General features: G+C 40.6%; 1 protein-coding gene across 1 annotated transcript in view; it reads right to left on the minus strand.

The window, feature by feature from the left end:
* LOC126458093 (peroxisome assembly factor 2) overlaps window positions 1-23,670 on the minus strand; it is a 145,313-nt gene that overhangs the window by 77,661 nt on the left and 43,982 nt on the right. The window contains exons 4-5 of the mRNA XM_050094915.1: window positions 16,545-16,648; window positions 13,386-13,550 (exon numbers count right to left, since the gene is read on the minus strand). Of these exons, the coding sequence (XP_049950872.1) occupies window positions 13,386-13,550; window positions 16,545-16,648 (269 nt within the window). The remainder of the gene's footprint in view (window positions 1-13,385; window positions 13,551-16,544; window positions 16,649-23,670) is intronic.

A 23,670-nucleotide genomic window follows, 5' to 3' on the forward strand; every position in this document is an offset into this window, starting at 1 on the left:
GAGGCGGAGAAGAAGAAGACAGACGATGAGTAAGCGACGTCGACAACGCCTGAATACCAGCCGTCAGCTGTGTTTGTTGTTCAATGAGCGCTTGCATAAGCTGTTCCATGTCTGCCCCGTCACGAACACACAAATCCACAATGTAGTGAAAATATCCGACCTCGTCGCCAAAAAGTGTTATAACCTTTAATCACCAATAATTCCGTGGATATTCAAACACACTCACTTAGAAACAATAGCTCGTCACATGATAACAACTCAGTATCTCTTATTCGACTGCCGTGCCGTGACATGCGGCCGGCGCCGTTCGTAGCTAGGTGGCGCTCCCACACTCAGCCAAGTTGCGGAGCGCCTCTATCGCCGTTTGCGCGTACTGTCGTGGCGGCACTGTTAAATGTCGTGGCACTGTCACAACAGTATGGCCCTTCATACCTTGTGACGAACTTCTTCATTTTCTCTTTTGGTGTATAGGGGCTAGATAGCATTACCCATTGCCCTACCCTATACTGCGGTAAACTTCCTTTCCACTTCACTGCATCTTTTTGCCTTTCCAAAGCCTTCATATTCCCCTTTTGTACCCGTTTCCAAACATCCCGAATTGTTCTCGCGAATTGTCGTACAGATTCACTGGTCCTTCCTTTCTGTAGCTTCACTAAATCAAACGGCGATGGCATTTTTCGCCCGTACACTACCTCATATGGAGGGAAACCAGTATTGGAATGGACTTTTTCATTGTATGCACATACAATATACTTCAAATACTCGTTCCACTGATGGTGATGAGAATCCACATAAAAACTCAGCATCTTCCTGATTGTTCTGTGTACCCGTTCTGTCCTTCTGTTCGCCTGTGGGTGCAATGTGCTCATCCTCAACTTCTTTAGGTTCAACAATTCACACAGTTCCTTGATTAAATCCCTTTGTCAGTAATTATTGTCTCCGGGATACCAAACTTCAAAATCCAGTTCTTTATTAACGATTGCGTGATCAATGCTGCCTGTTGGTTTGGCACAGCCACCATCTCCACATACCTCAAAAAATGGTCTATTATTGTCAGAATATATCTGTTTCCCGATGGTGTTCGACTGAAAGGTCCTAAGACATCAATTCCCAACATAGAAAATGGACATGTCACTTCCGGCAATCATTGTAGCTGTATCTGTTTCCGACTCAAATCTGCCTCTGCGCACATGGTATACAATTCTTGACATACTGATCCACATCCACTTTCCTATCTCTCCACCAATACCTCTCTGCCACTCTCCTATTTGTCACTCTCCACCTGCTATGAGCAGATAACACATGATCATGTGCTTCCTTTAAAACCTCATCTCTCAGTTTCGCTGGCACTATTACCCTTGGGTCTAACTTCGTTTCCCTGCACAGAAGACTGTCGTACATATTAAATTGTGGCTGTGTCCGATACACTTTACAATCGTTGTTAGTGTCCTGTAATTCTTGGCATACTGCTAGGTCATAACCTATGACTTCTACTTTTGCCACCTTTCTACTCACAGCATCAGCATTACCGTGCTTCTTCCCCGGCTTGTGCACCACCTCGTAGTCGAATTCACTAAGCCTCACAGCCTACCTAGTGAGTATAGTGGATGGATCCTTCAACCCCAACAATAACTTCAATGCAGCATGATCTGTCACTACCCAAAATCTTCTCTCATACAAATAACATTTAAAATATGTAATTCCATAGATTACGCTAAGCATCTCCCTCTCTGTTGTTGAGTAATTCCTCTCTGCTGCATTCAGCAGCCTCGGCGCATAGGCTACAGGATGTTCTTTCCCATCAATTTCCTGACTAAGAACACACCCTAATGCTTGATTTGATGCATTGCATGCTAGAATAAATTCCTTTTCAAAATCTGGAAACACAAGAACCGGACTTGATGTTAACACTTCTGTCAGTTTGTCAAATGCTTTCTGGCACTCTTCTGTCCACTCAAATTTCACACCCTTCCGTAACAATTGCATCAATGGCTGTGCTAAATCTGCAAAACCCTTCACGAACTTTCAATAGAAATTGCAAATTACGATGAATGATTGCATTTACTTAACTGTTTTCGGCTCACGGAAATCCCTTACAGCCTGTACCAACCTCGGATCTGTTCGCACTCCGTCCTTACTGATGATATGACCTAAATGTTTCACTTCTTCCAATGCAAAATGACACTTCTCCAGGCTCAACATTAAACGAATGCTCTTAACCCCATAAAGACTTCCCTTAACTGCTGTCTATGTTGCTCCATACTACTTGAAAATACTATAATGTCATCCAAATAGACAAGACACTGCCATGGTTTCAAACCCCTCAACGCACTGTCTAGCAACCTCTCTGAAACATTGATGGAGCATTTTTCAAACCACTAATGTACTGGTAATGGACTCCAGGAGTAGAGAAAGCAGTTTTTGGATGGTCCTCTGGAGCCACCTCTAACTGATGATAAAACCACTTGTCAAGTCCATCGTAAAAAAGTGCTGGAACTGTCCTAAGTGATCCAAAGTCTCTGATACGTTTGGAATGTGGGCATGTGTCCATTACTGTCTTATTATTGAGGTATCGGTAGTTACAACAGAACCTGTATTTCTTAGTTCCATCCATAGATTTTTTTAGGCACAACGACAATGCCCGCCCCCCAGCAACTATTACTATGCTCTGTAATACCATCCACAAGCTGCTGATCAATGAAATCCTCCACAACTGGCTGCAAATACTTCGGTACTCTGTATGGTTTACGGTAAACAGGTGCTTCATTCCCTGTTGGTATCCTATGTTGAACTAACGGAGTTGCTCATAACGGCCCTTGTGGGAAAAAACAAATCCTTAAATTCTCACAACATTTCTTCCACATGCTCTTTTTCTTCTCCTTTCAAATGCTTAACTTTGTTACACAATGCAGTTCTATTGGCAGTTAGTGGTTGATCGCTACACCTACCTCTCTAACACCAGTCTTTGTCATCTGGTACATCCAAATTCGCTACTAAAACTCCTTTTCTCAAATTCGTGTCTACAGTGCCAAAATTATCCACGTTCATGGGGACAATGTTCCCCCCGTTTCCCTCTTGTACACCTACAATACTATGTTTCACAAAACAACCTAATGGATCCAAAACTTCATTATCCTCCAATGGTTCAACAACACAACACATACTGTACCCACAGGTAGATTTGACTCTCACTTACCCAAAGCAACTTCCTAGCGCCACTAGACACACACTCATGCGAATTAAGCCTTAATGCTAATGTAAGCGGTTCAATTGGTTTGTTCATTACATTGAACACCCCTCGCGGCAGCTCTGCAGTGACACCAGTTTCCCCTAGATGAAATAGCATTCCACCAAGTTCCACAGTTCATTGTCCATTTTGGCATGATGCTGATGCAAGAAATCTACTCTTAGGATCATGTCGTAGCCCTCGCTTAGCCGTGGTACTGCCTCATTGCATGCATCAAATCAGACTTTTCGTATGCAAAAGTCAACTGTCACTAACCACAAAGGTGTGACCTCCTTATCCTCCACTCGACGCAACCTATAACATGGTGGGTCTAACTTCCTTTGTCCCATTAAACTCTTAGTAGCCACTGACACATGTGCCCTGTGTCCAACAAAATCTTAAACGTTTTAGTTCCTATTGATCCTACCACTGAACATTCCACCTCTGCATAAGTATTTGTAGCATTGAAATTAAATGGGAGCTTCCTTAGGTGGGTCTTGCCATTTAACGACTGTCCACCTCTACTACCTCCACTTCTGCATCATTCCACACTGCTGATTTCCAACCCTTCCTCTATTCCTCAGTGACTGGGTACATTGTCTCTGCATGTGTCCCGTACAACCACACTTATAACATTTTATACCCGCTGTAAACACTGCTTGTCTATCACGTACCCCCGTTGCCACGTCTATTTCCTCACATTGAATTGCCAGCAGAATGGCCGAATACAAATCTTTTGGAGTCCCTTCACGCACTTTCTGCAACATATGCGCTGGTAACCCCCTCAAAAATACATCAAGTGCCCTTTGCTCAGCCTCCTGCAACAGAACACCATTCGGCTCATCACTCTGACTCAACTCGTAAGTATACTCATTAATTTCTCTTATTCTGTCCGCAAATTTCTCTACTGTCTCTCCCTGTCTCTTCGTCATTGCACTCAATCTCTCCCTAAGTACCGAGTGCTATTCTGTTTCTTTTACCTCTGTAAAAGCCCCTCCTTCAACTGCTTAAACTGTCCCGCCTTCCTGAAAGCCTCAGAACACCTTACATATGTCTTCACTTCACTAGTTAATCTAATCTTGGCTACATGTAACAACTGTTCATCAGGCCCACCATTCATCACAGGTGAAGTTTCCAAGTCCTCCAAAAACAAATGCACATCCTCAGATGCCTTGCCAGAAAACAGAATGATCAAACTTGCAGTGGCTGGATCAATCTCATCAATTCATTGATGAAAGACGAAGAGATTGCACTGTGTAGACTAGCATAGAAAGTTGCATAAAACTAGTTTTTGTGCTAAAGACCACGACAACAAATATTGTTCTACTGAGCTGTGCACAGTCTGCTTGAAACTCCAATAACACACACACACACACACACACACACACACACACACACACACACACACACACCACATAAATTACTCTAGCTGATATTTGACTATGAGCTATTAAATCTCTAGTAATCTGCTATCACAGTTTCATGTTCTTGCTAATATTTTTACACTGGAAGGAAAGGTATAGTTAATTATGAATGGAAATTGAGACACCGGCATTTAATATGGTGAGAAAAGATTTAAACTAATTTCAATATGCAAGGTCCATATTATTGCAGGTAACTACTAGGGCACAAGGAAGGAGACTCCTTGAATATTGCTTTCGAAACTGCGCGTACTCTGGACAATAACAACTTCTGTCAGTGGAAAATTCTTCTACAACCGAACAAAGCTAAGAACAATATGAATGGCGAAAAATAGAAGAAATGGTCCTTCTCAGCACCAACACTGACTATTCGCAGCATAAATACAGAGGGTATTCTGAAAACTAAGGAAGACATTTTGTTACATACACATACATAGAATTGTTGCGATGTGTTATGCATTCAGGAAATACACAAAAATGTAAACTCTATTAAACTAGTAACGCTTAGTATAGGTTTTCTGGAAGGCTTATCCTACCCCAAGTATGGAAGAGCATTATACGCAAAATATGGGATTATGCTGTCTCAGATGACGCTGCATCATTGAAGCACGATACTGAAATAATAACCATGCAATGTGTCAACTGTTCTACTGCATCTATATCTAAAACACTAGGAACATGTTTGTTGTTCAAAACACCATGAACTTGTTTGGAGTTCAACTCTCACAAAAAAAAAGGGGAGGGAGAGAGAGAGAGAGAAAATTAAATTTGTACTCCAAGATTTTAATGCCATATTACAGCTTTGGGTTGTGATAGTACTAACACCAATGGAAATCATGTTGACCAGTTGGCTGATGTGGATAATTTAACACTGATTATGCTAAACTATCACACTCTTTTAACAGTAATGACAATACATGAAAAGGATAGATTGCTACTCACCATATAGCGGAGATATTGAGTCGTAGATAGACACAACAAAAAGGCTGTCAAACAACTAAGTTTTCAGCCAAAAAGGCCTTCATCAGAATTAAATCACTCCCTTGCTCTCTCTCTCTCTCTCTCTCTCTCTCTCTCTCTCCACACACACACACACACACACACACACACACACACACACGGAAATGCAGCTCACACACACACATATGACCACTGTTTCTGGCTGCTGAGGCCAGACTGGGAGCTGCAGCACATGATGGGAAGCAATCAGGGTGGTGGGGGTAAGGAGGAGGCTGGGGTTGGGAGGGGGCAGGATAGCAGGACAGGGTTGGGGGCAGTAAAGTGCTTCTTGTGGGAGTATACTGGATGAGGTGGAGAGAAGGTAGGGCAGCTAGGTGCCGTTGGAAGGTTAGACGAAGGGCACTGGATGGGATGGGGGCAGGGCAAAAGGAGAGAAGTAAAAAGATTGTGAGTACATTGGTGGAATAGAGAGCCGTGTAGTGCTAGGGTAGGAACAAGGAATGGGACAGGTGGGTGTAGGACAATGACTAACGAAGGTTGAGGCCAGAAGGGCTATGGAAGCATAGGATATAATGCAGGGAGAGTTCCCACCTGTGTAATTCAGAAAAGGTGGTGGTGTTAGGAAGGATCGAGATGGCACAGGATGTGAAACAGTCATTAAAATTAAGAATATTGTGTTTGGCAGCTTGCTCAGCAACTGTGTGGTCCAGCCGTTTCTTGGCCACAGATTGTCAGTAGCCATTCATGCGGACAGACAGTTTGTTGGATGTCATGTCCATGTAGAACACAGCACAGTGGTTGCAGCTTAGCTTGTAGGCCATATGGCAGGTTTCTCAGGTAGCCCCTCCTCTGATGAGATAGGTGATGCTTGTGACTGGACTGGAGTAGGTGGTGGTGGGAGGATGTATGGTACAGATCTTGCATCTAGGTCTATTACAGGGGTATAAGACATGAGATGAGGCAAGGGGTTGAGAACAGGGGTAGTGTAGGAATGGATGAGGATATTGTGCAGGTTCGGTAGACAGCAAAATGCCATGGTGGGAGGGATGGGAATGATAGGGGGTAGGGCATTGTTAATTTCACGGCATGATGAAAGGTAGTAAAAACCCTGTTGGTTCAGTTGCCACAGTCCTGGGTGGTACTGAGTCACAAGGGAATATTCCTCTGTGGTAAGGTAGTGGGACTTAAGGACATGAGGAGTGACTGGAGAGATAAGGCATGGGAGATTTGTCTCTATGGAAGGTTGGGAGGGTAATTACAGTCTGTGAATGTCTCAGTGAGACCATCAGTGTTTTTTGAGAGGAACTGCTTGACCCTACAGATGCAACGACCATGAGTGACTGTTCTGTATGGAAGGGACTTCTTGGCATGGAATGAATGGCAGCTGTCAAAGTGGAGGTTTTGCTGATGGTTGGTAGATCTGATATGAATGGAGGTTCTCTGAAGTGAAGGTGACTTGTTGAAGTAAATGGTGGAGAAGGTATCGAGATTTTGAGGAATGTGGATAGAGCGTCTTCACCCTCGATCCAGATCACAAAGATGAATCTGACCCAGGTGAGGTGTTTGGGATTATGGATGGTTAAAAAGGATTCCTCTAGATGGCCCGTAAATAGGTTGGCATAGGATGGTGCCATGCGGGTGACCATTGCCATACCCCGGTTTTGTTTGCAAGGGATGCCTTAAAAGGAGAAGTAATTGTGGGTGAGGATAGAACTGGTGATGAAAAACCAGAAAGGAGGCTATAGATATGGAATCTGTCCGGTGTCATGAAAGGCCATGGGCATCAGGGATGTTCATGTAAAGGGAGGTGGCATCAATAGTGACATGCAGGGCACCATGTGGTAAAGGAACAAGAACTCTGTGGAGAGTCAGAGGAGGAAGTGGTTGGTATCTTTTATATAGTAGGGTACCATGAGTTGCAAGTAATAGGCTAAAGATGTTGGTCTACGACAGCAGAGATTCTTTCAGTTGAGGCACAGTAACCGGGCACAATAGGGTGTCCTGGATGATTTGGTTTATGGGCTTTAGCAAGCACATAGGAGGTAGAGTGCAGAGTGTGGTAGGAGTGAAGAGAGATGAGGAATCTGGGAAGATTATCTCTGTGGGCCTAAGGATTTGAGGAAAGACTGGAGATCTTGCTGGGGTTTGTAGCTGGATGAATCTGACAGCTGGTGAAGTCCTTCTGCCAGGTAATGCTTGCGATTCAAAGCAAAAGTGGTGGAGCCTTGTCAGCAGGTGGGCTTATAAGGTTGAGATCTCTTTTTAGGTGGTGGACTGCAGTTCTTTCTGTGGGTGTAAGGTTAGCTTGCATGTAAAAGGATTTGGGAAATGATGGTGAGGCAAGGTTTGAGGTTAAGAAGTTCTGGAAAGATAAAAGGAGGTGATTTGGGGGCAGTGGGGTGGATCACAGTTGGATAAAGGAGTTAACTGAGTCAGGAAGGGTTCAACATTGGTTGAGTCTGATTCGTAAGCTTGGTGACGAAAAAGTGTTTCCACTGTAGGGACTGGGAGAAGGAATAAAGGTCTTTAACAAGTCCTGCATGACTGAATTTGGGGGTGGCGCAAAAGGTGGCGCCTTTGCAAATGACTGACACTTCTATGAGGCTAAGGCTTTTGGAGGAAAGGTTCATGACTAGGTTTTGGTCTGTTAGATTCTGGATTCTGAATGGTCATGGGAGGGAGTGTTTGAGGGTGCAGTAAATGTAGTAGGTCTGCAAAGCAAGGTTTGTCAGCTATGGGGAGTTGTGGTGGACGTTTGCAAGTTGTTTTAGATGTGGTGGATAGTGGTAGTCCAAGGTAAGAGTAGGAAGTGAACAGATTGGAGAGTTTTTCTGAGGTGGTGGTGTGCATGCTGCTCTAATACCTGGAGGGCAAGAGTTTCAGTGTATGATATGGGATCCAGGAATTTGGGATTGCATCGTAGGAGAATTTTATGGATGGAGAGTAGGTATTGCAAGGAGGTTTGGGCCTGATTGACATGGTTTTGCAGGACTATGTTGGTGATGGTCACAGACTGGTGAAATCTGAACAGATGGAGTTCAGTGTGGAAAGAGGGGTTGTAGCTGGAGATGGGTAATTTGATGGTAAGACCATGCGGAGGGATTTCAAACTTACAAATTCCTTCCTAGTCGTAATGACCAAATGCATAGTGGCAACACTGCTGTAACATAAAGGATGTGCACCAGACAGCATGCCCGCTGTCTGCAGCTGCCAGCAGTAAGTCAGCTGAAGTTGTGCAGTGAGCACTGACAGCTGTTTGAGTCAGCTGCTGTAGGTACTGTCTGAAAGTGTGGGAGGCTAGTTCAAGTGCCCTAACAGTATGTTTAGGAAACACGAACAATGTATGTGGATCAAGACTGAAGTGAATCTTGATCACAGTGCACAACATTGTTCCCTTCTGCCACTTCATCACATCATCCTTCATGACAATGCATTTTGCCACACTGTGAACCCCATGCAGGAGTTCCTGCATATGTGCGGGTGGAAGATAATGGAACATCCAATGTCTTCACCTGATAAAATTCCATGCAATTATGACCTGTTTGCCAAAATGAAGTAACCTCTTTGTAGAATGCACTACAACACAAGAGAAGACATCACTCATGGCAGAAAGCAGTCCTTGCAAGGCATCGACAAAGGTGGATGTCCTGATGATGTACAACACCTTCAATCTCTGGGGGAAGATGACTGAGATACGGGGCACTCACATTGAGGGCATGTAATATGGTGAATGTCTGTCAGTAAAGTTGGGTATGAATTATAATTGCATTTCCACTACTTTTTATCCAATCCATGTACATCCTCACCCACAATTACTTCTCCTCTGAAGGCATCACCTACAAACAATTCCGGCGTAAGGCATGGGCACCCGCATAGCACCATCCTATGACAACCTAGTCATGGGCTATCCAGAGGAATCCTTTCTGACCACTCAGAAGCCCAACTCCCTCACCTGGTTCTTCAGATTCACTGATGACATCTTTGTGATCTGAATTGAGGGTGAGAATACCATATCCACATTCCTCCAGAGCCTCAACACCTTCTCCCCCATTCCCTTCACCTGGTTCTCCTCAACCCAAGAAGTCACCTTCCTCAATGTTGACCTCCACCTCAAAGACTGCTATGTCAGTACCTCCATCCATATTGAACCTACCAACCACCAGCAATACCTCCACTTTGACAGCTGCCACCCTTATACAGCATGGCCATCCACGGCCATTGCATCTGTAGGGACGAGCAGTCCTCCTCAAAAAATACCGAGGGTCTCACTCAGGCCTTCAAAGACTGTAATTACCCTCCCAACCTTGCATAGAAACAGATCTCCTGTGCCTTACCTCTCCAGTGACCACGTCCTAAGATCCCACTGTCTGGCCACAGAGGAGAATTTCTCTTATGACTCAGTACCACCCAGGACTGGAGCAACTGAATCACATTCTCTGCCAGGGTTTCTACTACCTCTCGTCATGTCATGAAATGAGAATGTCGTACTCACTATCCTTCCCATCCCTCCTGCAGTGGTAGTCCACTACCCTCCAAATCTACACGATATCTTTACCCATCACAACACAACCACTGGTCCCAACTGCTTGCCTCATATCTTATATCCCTGTAACAGACCTAGATGCAAGGCCTGTCCCATACATCCTCCCATCACCACCTACTCCAATCCAGTCACAAGCATCACCTATCCCATCATAGGCAGGGCTACCTGTGAGTGATCTACAAGCTAAGCTGTAACTACTGTGACCTTCATTAGTCATTGACCTACACCCAACTATCCCCTAACTTGTTCCCACTCCAGCACTGCACAGCCCCCTATTCCAGAAATGCACCCACATTCTATTTACATCTCTCCTGTTGTGTTGCCCCCACCTCTCCCCTGCCCTTCGTCTAACCTCCCAACGGCAACTAGCTGCCTTACCCTCTCTCCACTTCTCACAAGAAGCATTTTACCATCTCCCACCACCACCCTGCTTTCCTTCCCCCTATATGCCCCAACCTCTTCCTCACCCCCAACACCAGATTTCTTCTCCCATCACACGCTGCTGCTTGCAGCCTGACCTTGGCAGCCAGAGATTGTGGTCGTGTGTGTGTGTGTGTGTGTGTGTGTGTGTGTGCGCGCGCACGGTCGCGCGCGCACGGTCGCGCGCACACGGTCGCGCGCACACGGTACCGCGCTTGCATGTGGGGTTGTCTCATTCTGATGAAGGCATTTTTGGCTGAAAGAGTATTTGTTTGACAGTCTTTCTGTTGTGCCTTTCTGCAACTCAACATCTTTGCTATATGGTAAGTAGCTATCTATCGTTTTCATGTATTGTCATTATTCCGTCATGGATTTTCCTTTAACATTAGGATATAGTAGATAGGGCACACCTCTTTCAACAGTCCCGACAGTGAACACTGATGTACGAAGTTTGTAGCCAATCCCATCCCAGAAACAGAACACTGACTGATGAGTCTCCAGGTTTCTGTTGCACTGAAAACAACCTAAGCCCCCTATAGAAGATTTATGTTCTATGAAGCAAATTGGAAGGCTATGCAGACGATCTTGACACAAAGACACAACATCTTCCCCTCACACCAAAAAGAGTGTGATTGCGGATATATTGTGAATGTTATCATGCAAACACATACCCAGTGCATGTAGATGGACATACTTTTCTGGATAAATGATTAAAGCCAAAAACGGGAAAGTACTGTCAGCGGCATGCCAACATTTTCAGCAATTGTATCATAGATTGTGGAGAAACTCTAACGTAATCCACAAGAAAAGTGAAAGAAAATAAATGGGTTGTGGCACTTGATAAACTGGATACGCATGGAAACTGAATAAGAAACTAAGTGAGGAAAGGAAACCTGTTAAATTAAGATTGAAACATCTGCAAATAAAATTGCTCATGAATTTCTTCCTAACAGAAACATCAAAGAACAGTTTCCAAGGCCCATGAGAACAATAGCACCTCATAATGAAAGAGATATATTCCATGTACCACTTTCTCTAAAGGCGCTTGACAATGGGTGAAGACACATGAAAAATGGAAAATCTGTGGAGATTCAAGAAGGGTAATGAACAGATTAAGCAGTTCAGTCCAGTAACAAAACAATGGGTATTACATATATTTAATAAATATCTTTGTATATGTATTATCTCAAAAATGTGATGGAAATCTAAGTCCTTGAAGTCTTGAAACTAGGAAAAGATCCTGATACAGCTAACAGCTATAGCCCAATATCTCTATTATGTGATCTATTCAAATTATATGAGAGACTGAAGCCAATCGCAGACCCAACTACACCTCAACACGCAGGTTTCCGACCTGGAAAGAACAGCACAGCCTGATTTCTAAGCCTTACAGAACACAGTGAGGAGTGATATCAAAATAAATTAATCACAGTAGTTGCTCTGACAGATCTGCCTGCTGCTTACGACACAACAAACTACGGAATCCTACTTGATCAGCAGCACAGCCATTTCAAAGATTACCATTTGGATAGGTTATTCAATCAGTTCTTGAGAAATGAAGATTCTATGTGTATTTTGATAATGTGTAAAGTAAATGGAGAAGTTAACGTAATGATCTTCATCAGCGAAGTGTACACAAGAGACCAACCAAACCCCAGTATCATGAAGCATTTCCGATACATAGCAGATCTTGCTTTTGCTGCACAGGGTAAATATTTTGAGCTTGTTGAAGAGCAACTAACAAGGGCCCTGTCTACCACATCAATGTATTAAAAACAAAATGTGTCGAGACCAAATGCTTTAAAAACACGGGATGCGCATTTCACTTACAGTTTAGACTGGAGAGGACCAGCAGCTGTAACATACATAAATTTCTAAATATTTCGTAGTATTCCTCTAGAGGTCTTTGACCTATAAAAATCATTGCAAGAAAATTGCTACATAAGTAACAATAAGGATCATTGTTTTGAAGAAAATTAGTTGCAGTAAGTATGGAGAAAATCCTACTGTTCTCAGAAAAACTTGTAAAGCACTGTGCTTTTCCACTGCAGAGTATGCCTGCCCAGTCTGGATTAGATCTGCTCATGCCAGAAAAGCTGATGTCATCTTGAATGAAACTTGCTGTTTAATTAAACAATGGCTGTATGGCTGCTCCACTGCTGGATAAACTGTATAGAGCAGCTGGTTTCTCTGCTCCATGTATTACACTATCAGCAATGGACTACATGGAAAAGTTCAAGCTTGACCTTCAATGAAAAACACGTAATGCACCATGCAGTGAGAAAATTGCCAGAAGCAGCTTCATGAACACTGTGGACATAGACCTTCCTGAATGGTACCCACCATAAGAAATTGATCCAACAGACATTTAACTGGAATGAGAAACTTAGAGTACCCTCAATGAATTAACAACAGGTGTTGTACCAGTAAAGACAAACCTGTCAATCTTGGGGCTACAAGGTAACAGCGATATTTTGTGTGATTGTGATGATGTGCTGTATACAGTACACACATTAGATTGTCTTCTCAGTCCTTATAAGAGCACCCTCAAAGACCTATGGCTGGGAACCAATGCAGCTACTGACATGGCTCAATACTGGGCTGAAAATTTTGGAAGAGATGACAAGGATCAGAGAGTATGGCTGAAAGCTCACCCAGACATGAAAAAGAAAGTAAACCAACTGCCATATTTCAATATATTTCTGAAACCCTATGTTACACCCACAATTTCTCTATTCTGTGTAGTGTATTTTATATTCATTCACTAAGCACAAAAGTAGAAAATGATACGAACAAAGAGAATCTGCATGTTCACCTGATCTTCGAAGTCCAGAGGCCACAAGCTCTGGATGTTTGAGAGGCATCATCACTGTACGGAATATTTCTTCTTTCAGCTTTGACAGACCACCAATATCATCCCATGAGACAGCTGGGATTTTTGGTGCACCAATAACATCAGCATATGTGCTGTGCATAATATCTAGAAAACAAAGAATGGACATTAGTCTTTCATAATCCACAAGAAATACACTTGAGTAAAGAATAATGTTTATAATCAAAACTTTATAACATAAACTACATCAATACATATGCTTCTCATTATTGGGTGAACTATTTCAAGTTACAAAATTTTCAGTAAATAGAAGTGTGTAATAATCAACAGCAAATTACTTTTTTAAGCTGAACAGCATTGTTAAATAAAGTAAAACTACAAGTAATGCTTTCACAAGCATTCACATAATGTTGCAATTACATATTTTTAAAATCTATGATGACACTTCTCATAAAAAACAATATACACCTACATTTATACTGTAAATGTAGTAAAATCTAATCAGCAAGTGGCCATAGATGGAAACACATAAAAAGATGTAAAATTGCTACCTTTTAGAACCAAGGGTCCTTACTGGGGCATATGAGTAGGAAAGGTCGGAAGGAAAGAGCCTGTTGCAGCTTAAGAATAAGGAAATGTCCAATGGAAATTCCCTCGGCATTGCAGGTAAAGGGAGATTTAATAAAAAGAATGAGAGGCACTAGATGGGATCTGAAAACCTGAAACTTAGAAGATAAAGAGATTAGTAGACAACTTGAGGATGAGTGGGCATATGTATAAACAAGCTAAAATAAGGAGTGAGAAAAATAACTGCAAGATAGATTTTAGAGAAAGCGGGGGAGATAAATGAAATGAAAAGGAAAGACAGTCACAAGAAATAATATAAGAAAAAAGAAGAACAAGGCCAGAAAAATTATTGGAAATTATGGCAAAGTAGGAGGCAACAAACAAGCTATGGACCAAGCTCCCATTGGAGAACTTGATAAGAACTAGTATCAGAGCAGAGACTCTAGATAGAAAGTGAGGTAAAATGTCACCTGGAAAGTGTGGTAAAATGTCTCCATGATCACAACGTTTTTGCTGCACTATGTGCAATTACAAGCATACTATAGCTACCAAGGGACACGTTCTTTGGAGGATGTACATTCATCAGGCCTTGTCATACTGATAATCCAACTTTAGTGAAATAAATATCTATGATGAGGCAAAAGCGGAAATGTGATAAGGAGTAAGAACATTAATGAGAGTATTTTGAAGAAAAGATGTGACTAAGAAGTGCAGTTAGGCATTTTACACATTATCAAACATTGCCAAAGATGAAAGAAGTGATAAATGAGAAATTAAAGTCCTTGGACGGACTGGGAGAAAACTTTTTCATTGTCCCCGAATCTCTGTGGACCTTATACTCCTTTGATTCAATTTCCTTGTGTTGTGGTTCTAATTCCCCTGGCCACACTTTCCAGGTGACATTTTATCACACTTTCTATTTAGAGTCTCTGCTCTGATGCTAGTTCTTATCAAGTCCACCAGTGGGAGCTTGTTTGTTGCCTGCTGCTTGGCCTAAATTTCCCAAAAAAATTCTGGTCTTGCTCTTTTTTCATGTATTATTTCTTGTGATTGTCTTCCCTTTTCACTTCATTTATTTCCCCCTCCCTAAAATCTATCTTGCAGTTACACTTCTCGCTTCTTATTTTAGCTTGTTTATACATATGTCCACTCGTTCTTGAGTTGTCTACTAGACACTATTTATCTTCTAAGTTCTCAGGTTTTCAAACACATCTAGTGCCTCTGTTATACAGAAGGTCTCTCTATAAGTCAGTTCAAAAGTCAAAATAAAGCGTGTGATGCAAATCAACATTTGGTTTGATGACAGTGATACCATTAGGTGGTATGGGAGAATATTAGGTATCTTAGACATCATTTCAGGATATGGTTTCAGAAGACCATTAAAAAAGTTAAAAAATGCATTCTAGACCATTACAGTAAATGGTTACATGAAGTGTATTGCTTGGTTACTTCTTAGAAGGATCAACAGAACTAGAGTTGGCTAAGGTGGTCTGGTAAAACCTGTTTACATGACTCATATGATAATTAAGGGTAGTCAAAGGGCGTTTCTGTAGTGAAGCTGTTTGGCTTTACATGTACTGACATGTATAGCTGGACTCCAGTGAGACTGTTACCAACATAAAGAAAAGTGGTATGAGATTTAGAAAAGAACCACGTGAAATGTAACTGTGACACTTTGCTACAAGATTCAAAGAAATCCAACAGTTCAGTCGCAGTATAAGGTAAAATCCACTGTTACAAACCTGCACAAGGGGCTGAAGTTCCATTGGTACAGTTAAAATTTATAGTGTCCTTGTCTAATCTCACACAGCATTTCATTATGTTGACTATGGACTCACTGAAGACCAGCTACATGGCTCTGTACACACAAAGCCAAACAACAAATATTTGTACTTAAAACTTTGACAGTTTTTTTTTTTTTCTTTGAGAAACAGTCTCTCCCTTACAGGTTTGAAATTTAGGGCAAACATGTCTAGATATCTGTTTAGATGACTCCTTACAGAAATAACCCTCCAGTCTCACCTCAGCCTCCACTATCTTAATAGCCTAGTTCATAAAAAGATTTTCCCCACATCATCCCAGTCATTTCTGGTGCCACAGATTCTTCTAAAAAATAACAAAGTAGTCTTCTTCCTATTACCCTTCATTACTGTGGTGTAAAATGCATTAAGGAATATCCTCAGCAGGGTTATGAGTTTTTGATCATGACCTGAAATCAATATTAATTCCCACTCACAAAACTAAATATGTTTAAGCAATGGAGAATATTTTAGCAGGTCAAGCAGACACAAATAATTAATTTAAGACAGTACTAAATCATTTTAAACAAATGTAATGATATGTGTGTTTCCATTTGGATCAGTTTGTGTGGTGCCAACTGGGTGCAAAGCTGGATCTTTTTGTGCTGAAATGTATACAGCATATCTACAAATAATTTAAAATTTTGAGAGATTCAAAAATCATGGAGGATCAGGTTTTAAAGCTGGATACACGGAATGACCAACCATGACCTAGTGTCAGTTAGCCAATACTTCGTCACACCACAATACTAGAATTTCTAAGCTGAGATTATACCTAAAGCTACCTCAAAATCTTCCTTCTTCAATTCTCTGCCACAATCCTCATTATCTTCTGTAACAAGTGTATTGCCAAATTTCTTCAATTGTTTGTAGTGGTTTCTGTAAAATAAGAGTGACAATTTTTTAAATTAATCTGAAGTAATCACAGAATACTATAGCTCTTATATCATGTACACAAATATTTCTATTGTCAAAAGGTTAAGCACACTAATCATCCATTAAGACTGGAAGACAGAAACAGATGCTACTTTTCAAATCAAAACCTCTCAGCAATATTTCCCACAATTTATTAGTAGATAAAATTATAATTAATCCAGCCAAGGGCTCAACACAGCTGACAGTTTTGCATAGGGATGCTGTTATATTTGTGCTGTTGCCTAACACAACAACTAAATTTTCCTGGAAGTGCTAAGGATAATGAGAATGATTTCTAAACCTGAATCACTGTCACTGCACTCAGAGACTAATGTAGATCTAGGACTCCTGGCATGTTGATTGGACTACGAAGCAAGTACACGATGTACGGGAATGAGTTTATTTGCTGAACAAAACAAAATCAGTCAGGAATGTCTCTAAGATGATGTGAGAAGAAATAATATTTACTAAGAGAAACAGTTAAAAAAAATAATAATAAAATGAGCCCAAACCAGGACTTTACTTGAATGAGTATGACATTAAATTAAAAAATGTCCACGACACAGTAACTAAAAATAAGCAGAATCTTGAACAACTATTTAAATATTTATTTAACTGTTTGTATTGTTTAAGAGAATAAAAAAACAAAAACACAGTGAATGACAAAAACAATGGCATCCTAGAAGGAATACCAGTTTTGGCACATAAAGCCAATGATTGAATGAAGATGGGAAAAGCACCTGAAGTTGATAGCATTTCACTTCTTCTTCTCCTTGTGCCTTTGACCCTAATCAGCGCAGGTCATCATGGTTATTAATGGATTTGGCATGGTTAATTTAACGGCCGGTCAGGTGCCGTTCCTGTTGCCATGCTATTATCCTTCCAGGACAAAAACGTGTATCTGAACTACTTGCATGCAGTGTTATCCCATGTGAAAGTGTGAGAACATTCAAAAATGTTTGCAAATAATGTAACTGAGATCAGACTTGGGTACCAGCCCAGTATTCATCTAGTGGGATGTGGGAAACTGCCTAAAAACCACACCCAGGTCACACTGACACTCATCATTAATCCACCAGGCTGATTTGATCTGGAAGCAACACTTTAACATGTAAGGCTATCTGGGCAGGTAAAATGATGGTATTTGTGGTGTCACAAGGCTTAGGCCTGTCCCACCCCTCATTAAATCGACCAAGACTTATAGGAATAATTGTAAGAACAGTTATTACTATTATGTTCTTTAAGTTTGTTTTTGGGTTCCCAGAAATACTGTGGGAAGAAAGTTTATTTATGTTGCAGATAACGCGGAAGACACTGCCCAACGACCACCACGAAAGTTCAACGTAGCGGCAAGTGGGCAAGGAATAAAACGAATGCTGCAAACTACCGCGAGCCATGGAAGAGCCTGGGCCACGAGGGCATCGAGCTTCCTAGGTCGTTGTTGGACAATGTCAAAGGAAGAGATATTCTGCTTTCTCTTTGTAAACAGATCGATCGCATCTTGAAAGGTTCATGTAAAACGTATAGGCAGGTGACACATTAGGTGGGACCCGATCCCTGCAATACTTCCACAGTTATTAAAAAGTTGTTAAACGGCAAAATCAATAGTTTCATCATTTATACAGATAAAAAGTAGTAAAGATATAGGAAAAGAAGAGTTGCGGCATCAGAATGAAAAGTGATACATCGCTCAGCAACGAAGAAGGACATAAACAGCGGGCGTTACGTGGTGAAAACAAATCAACTGATAAAATAGTAAGTCTGTAATTAAGCATAAAGCCATGTAACACTGCATATTTCGCTTTAAATTATTAAAGCTGGATGACAATAATTTGCAAAACTTTTGTGAAAGAAGACAACTCCTCAAATGGAACAATGCTCCCACTGTTCTACTTCAAAAGAAAGAAGATAGACAAAGCATAAAGATACTATACACCTATCAGCCTCCAATCTGGAATAACAAAATCAGATCTTTATGCCTCATACAGCTACACAGATTATGACATTGATGATTTGTCAATGATGTAACTATAAACAGATGGACAAAATTAATCTAAGATAAAGACAGTGTCACAAATGCATATAGCTGACATTACGGTAGACTCAATATGGTTGGCTAAACTAATGGATGCAATTATTTACACACATATTTATTAAACATGAAATCTTACACACTTTAACAGTATTTAGTTTTCTTGTATATTTTTATGTCTGCTGGCTCTGAGCACTATGGGACTTAACAGCTGAGGTCATCAGTCCCCTACTTAAACCTAACTAACTTAAGGACATCACACACATCCATAGCTGTGGCAGGATTCAAACCTGCGACCGTAGTGGTCGCGCAGTTCCAGACTGATTTTATGTCTGCTTCTGAATTTTTTGTATTTGTGTTTGTTGCCACTTCCAGATTTTATTTACAAATTTCCTACCCATATAATGTGTAGTATTTTCATTCAAAGTCTATGGCTTGGTATCGCGTAATTTGTAATGTGTCTGATTTCATAATGACTGGAAAAGACTTTGCCCCTAGAAAGTTGGGATTTTGTTTTTGAGAAGATGAGCTTCAAATAGTTATTAAATTTAATCTTTCCAAATTATCGTTTTCGTTGTCTAAAAGCTTTCTGTACGTAAGTGTTCTCCACACCCAGAAAATTATACTGTACTTAACAGAATGAAACCAAATTGGCACATTATACAGTATTTTTACAGTCATATAACTAATGCTATTCAATATGTTCATGATTTAAATGAGACTGTTTAGTCAACTCAGTACACTTCCTGTTTCTTTATTTCACAATATATTTTTATTTATTAGTACAAGGAATTCTTTTGTCTACATAGTTTATATTTCAGTTATATGTTGTATGATTTATTTGGTGATGAAATGAACCCTTTCTGCTTTAGCAAAATTTAATTGCAAGCCATTATTTTTAAACCATGTTTTAGTTCCCCCCTCCCCCCCCCCCCCCCCCACTTTTCCCAGCTGTTTTGCAAATGTGACTGACAACTATACACCATTTCTACAGCAGACTATCGCTGTTGGGTCATCTGCAAATAGGATAGTGTTAGACAGCACCTGATGTATCATATGTTCCTTACAATACAAAAACAATAATGGTCCTTGACTGAACCTTTGGGAAACTGTAACTATGGGTCTTTCCAAACAGAGAGGAACTTCTTTTCATTGCTCTGTAAAAGTACAGTGCATCCACAAAGTTGCTCTGCAGCGATGAGCCTTGCTTATCTTGCCTTGTGGGGCACAGAAGGGTGGCAGCACAGTCATGTCTCGCCTGCACGTGCTCTGTGGGCCTGCAGTGGCAATGTGGGGGTAGCAGGGTTGTGTGTGTGTTGCAGTTGTTAGTTGTGTTATTGTCTGATCATTGTGTAAGCTGAGTGTAGTGAGAATTCCTACTATTTCAGAGAGTGTTTTTAGTGGAAGAGGTTCTCTGTGCAGAAGGAAACTTTACAGAGCATGTGAGGTGGCAATTTAGATTGTGTTTTCCTACCTAGAGGTCTCCACGTCGTGACACTGAATGTGATTTAACTCACAGATTCCAGATTCAGTTCATGATGCACCACGAACTGGTAGACCCCAATTTTAACAGAATAGAAGCTCGTTGACATTTCGGACATCATGTTGCAGAGTCCAAAAAAATCAGTGAGGAGATGATTCCAAATGTCTCTCAAATGACAGCAAATGAGGCTGTAACCACAGAACTTAGGTTGTATCTCTATAAAATTACTGCTGTGCAACAATTGCATTGTATGGACCATTTGAACAAAGTGGCATACTGTGAATGGTTTTACTGGTTTGCTAACAGACCTGGAGTCGGCATTTTAGATTGAACCCTTTACCATAGATAAGACTTGGTTTCACCTATCTGGCTGCATTAATTCCAAAAACTCATGAATTTGGTCATGAGAAAATGCCATTTCACACAGAAAAAACTAGAGTGTGGGTTGCCAAAGCATGAGCGTGAATTAACAGGGCCAATCTTTTTTGATACTACCATCATTTCCGATGTCTATTGTTCCCAGGTAATTTATCCATTTATTGTCCTGCTTTGAAAGGAGGATATAAAATGAACATCAACAAAAGCAAAACGAGGATAATGGAATGTAGTCAAATTAAATCGGGTGATGCTGAGGGGATTAGATTAGGAAATGAGACACTTAAAGTAGTAACGGAGTTTTGCTATTTAGGGAGTAAAATAAGTGATGATGGTCGAAGTAGAGAGGATATAAAATGTAGACTGGCAATGGCAAGGAAATCGTTTCTGAAGAAGAGAAATTTGTTAACATCGAGTATGGATTTAAGTGTCAGGAAGTCATTTCTGAAAGTATTTGTATGGAGTGTAGCCATGTATGGAAGTGAAACATGGACGATAACCAGTTTGGACAAGAAGAGAGTAGAAGCTTTCGAAATGTGGTGCTACAGAAGAATGCTGAAGATAAGGTGGGTAGATCACGTAACTAATGAGGAGGTATTGAATAGGATTGGGGAGAAGAGAAGTTTGTGGCACAACTTGGGTAGAAGAAGGGATCGGTTGGTAGGACATGTTTTGAGGCATCAAGGGATCACAAATTTAGCATTGGAGGGCAGCGTGGAAGGTAAAAGTCGTAGAGGGAGACCAAGAGATCAATACACTAAGCAGATTCAGAAGGATGTAGGTTGCAGTAGGTACTGGGAGATGAAGAAGCTTGCACAGGATAGAGTAGCATGGAGAGCTGCATCAAACCAGTCTCAGGACTGAAGACCACAACAACAACAACAACAACAACATTGTCCTGCTGAATGAAAATGAGATCAATTGTTGATTTTCCCAACAAAACAATGCTACTGCTTGTATAGCACACTAGTCCCTTTGAGACAGAGTAATTATGAAAGGTCTCTGGTCCCCATGCACATGCCATCGGTCTGCACCTGACTATTCCCTTTGGCAAGCAGCTAAAACATTTGTGTTTCAAAATAACCCAAAGACAATAGATGAACTGAAGACAGAGATAATTGATTATCTGCATTTGTTTACATGTGAACACTGGTAAAAGTGTTCACAAATAAATGTAAGTGTGTTGAACTATGCCTTCAATAAAAAGTAAAACATTTCCAACACCCACTGCGATACTGGTGAGTATGGTGTATTTATTGCAATTAATTAATTTCATTGCTTCAATTATAATGTTGAATCCCATCTCATAAAATAACTGCAGCTACTAGCAGGGAATCCTGGCCCCTAACTTATACAGCAACATGAATGTGCTGCCAACCTTAAGTGCCCCGCAAACTGAGACAGGCAGAGCTCGCTACTGTATAGATACTTTGCAGCCCCACTGTACTGTTTACTTTCTGACAATGAAATTAGTTCAGATACAACATATTCACTAAAATCATTACCGCAATAGACCATTTTCAAGTCATGGATGGAATTACAGAATGGTGCGATGAATATGAGTTACAATTCACAGGCTTTGAGAAAGTTGTTAACTCAATTTCAACAAAATAAGTATCAATACTTCATGAGGAAAAATGCAATGATTCAGACTGTGTTAGTACACAAGACTATGTAATGCTATGGCTCCCATTAGACTTTATAAGAAGGGTGGGAAATTCAGAATTAAAAATGGGTCTGGCAAGGAAATTACATTTCAGCAAAACTATTCTGGCAGCCCTTGAGGTAGTGTTAATTTTTCTAAAATTGGAGAAAGAAGAAGGAATATCTATTAGCAGAACATTGCTGTACCACCTTCTGTTTGCTGATGGCACTGTATTGTTAGTCTTTTATGCAAATGAACTTAATAGAACAAATTTGAAAGTCATCTTCAACTTAATTACAATAATACTACAATAATGAATAATCTACAAATTAACAATGAAGTTTTACAACTAGTTGATGTGGTTATAGATGTAGGACAATTGGAGACAATGATTGGATGGACAGGAAATAAATAAACAGAACAGTTAAATTGGATTGGAGTGTTTTCACTAAACTACTAGAGTTTCCAAAACTAAGTTTCCAACATAGCTGGAATAAGAAGTTCACAAACGGCATATATTACATTTAGACCAATGGCAATGAAATTTTCACTGTCACTACCACTCAAAAACAGAGAGAGTACTGCAGAGATGAATGATATGAATTATTTGTAAACAGAGGAAATAAATGAGTCAAGCAACAAACATAATTATGACTGCAATGAAAATTTGAAAGACACAGGAAGGGCATGCTGCCAAGCAAATTAATTGTCAATGGAAGTGGTAGCCAATTTTTTGTCAATTAAAAAAAAAAAAAAAAAGAACATTATCATATGTGCAACTTGCACGTTGTTTCCCCACCAGTATATGCCTAAAATATGACAACAAACTTACAGAAGAAGTTGATGATGTTAATTTTTGCGATTACAGCTTGATAATAAGTTTAACTGGGAGGAACTTACCACAGAACTGCTGAAGCACCTAACCAAATCTCTGTTTGCGATGTGAATGCTGTCAAACATAGGTGGTGTGTGTGTGTGTGTGTGTGTGTTATATATATATAAACACAATTATTTTTTGGGGTAACTCACCAAAACAAGCTGACTTTTTCCACATCCAAAAATGTACAATAAGAATTATTTGTGGAATGAACTCCAGAACATCCTGCAGAGGCCTGTTTAGGCAACCATGGTTACTAACTACTGCTTCCCAATATATTTATTCCTTAATGAAATTTTTCATTAAAAAATATTCCTTTTTCAAGCTGACAGCTCAGTTCATGACATCAATACTACAAATAAAATTAATCTTCACAAAAATTTAGAGTCACTTACTTTGGTCCTTAAGGTGTCCATTATTCAGGAACACAAATTTTCAAGAACTTGCTGCCAGTCATAAAAAGTTTAACCACTAATAAAGTTCAGTTGAAGAGGAGCTTAAAGGATTTGTTGGGAGCCAACCTCTTCTACTTCACAGACGAATTTGTAAGTAGAACCAACTGACGTGTATATGT

This window comes from Schistocerca serialis, chromosome 2 (assembly GCF_023864345.2).
Source record: "Schistocerca serialis cubense isolate TAMUIC-IGC-003099 chromosome 2, iqSchSeri2.2, whole genome shotgun sequence".
Classification (NCBI taxonomy): Eukaryota; Metazoa; Arthropoda; class Insecta; order Orthoptera; family Acrididae; genus Schistocerca; species Schistocerca serialis.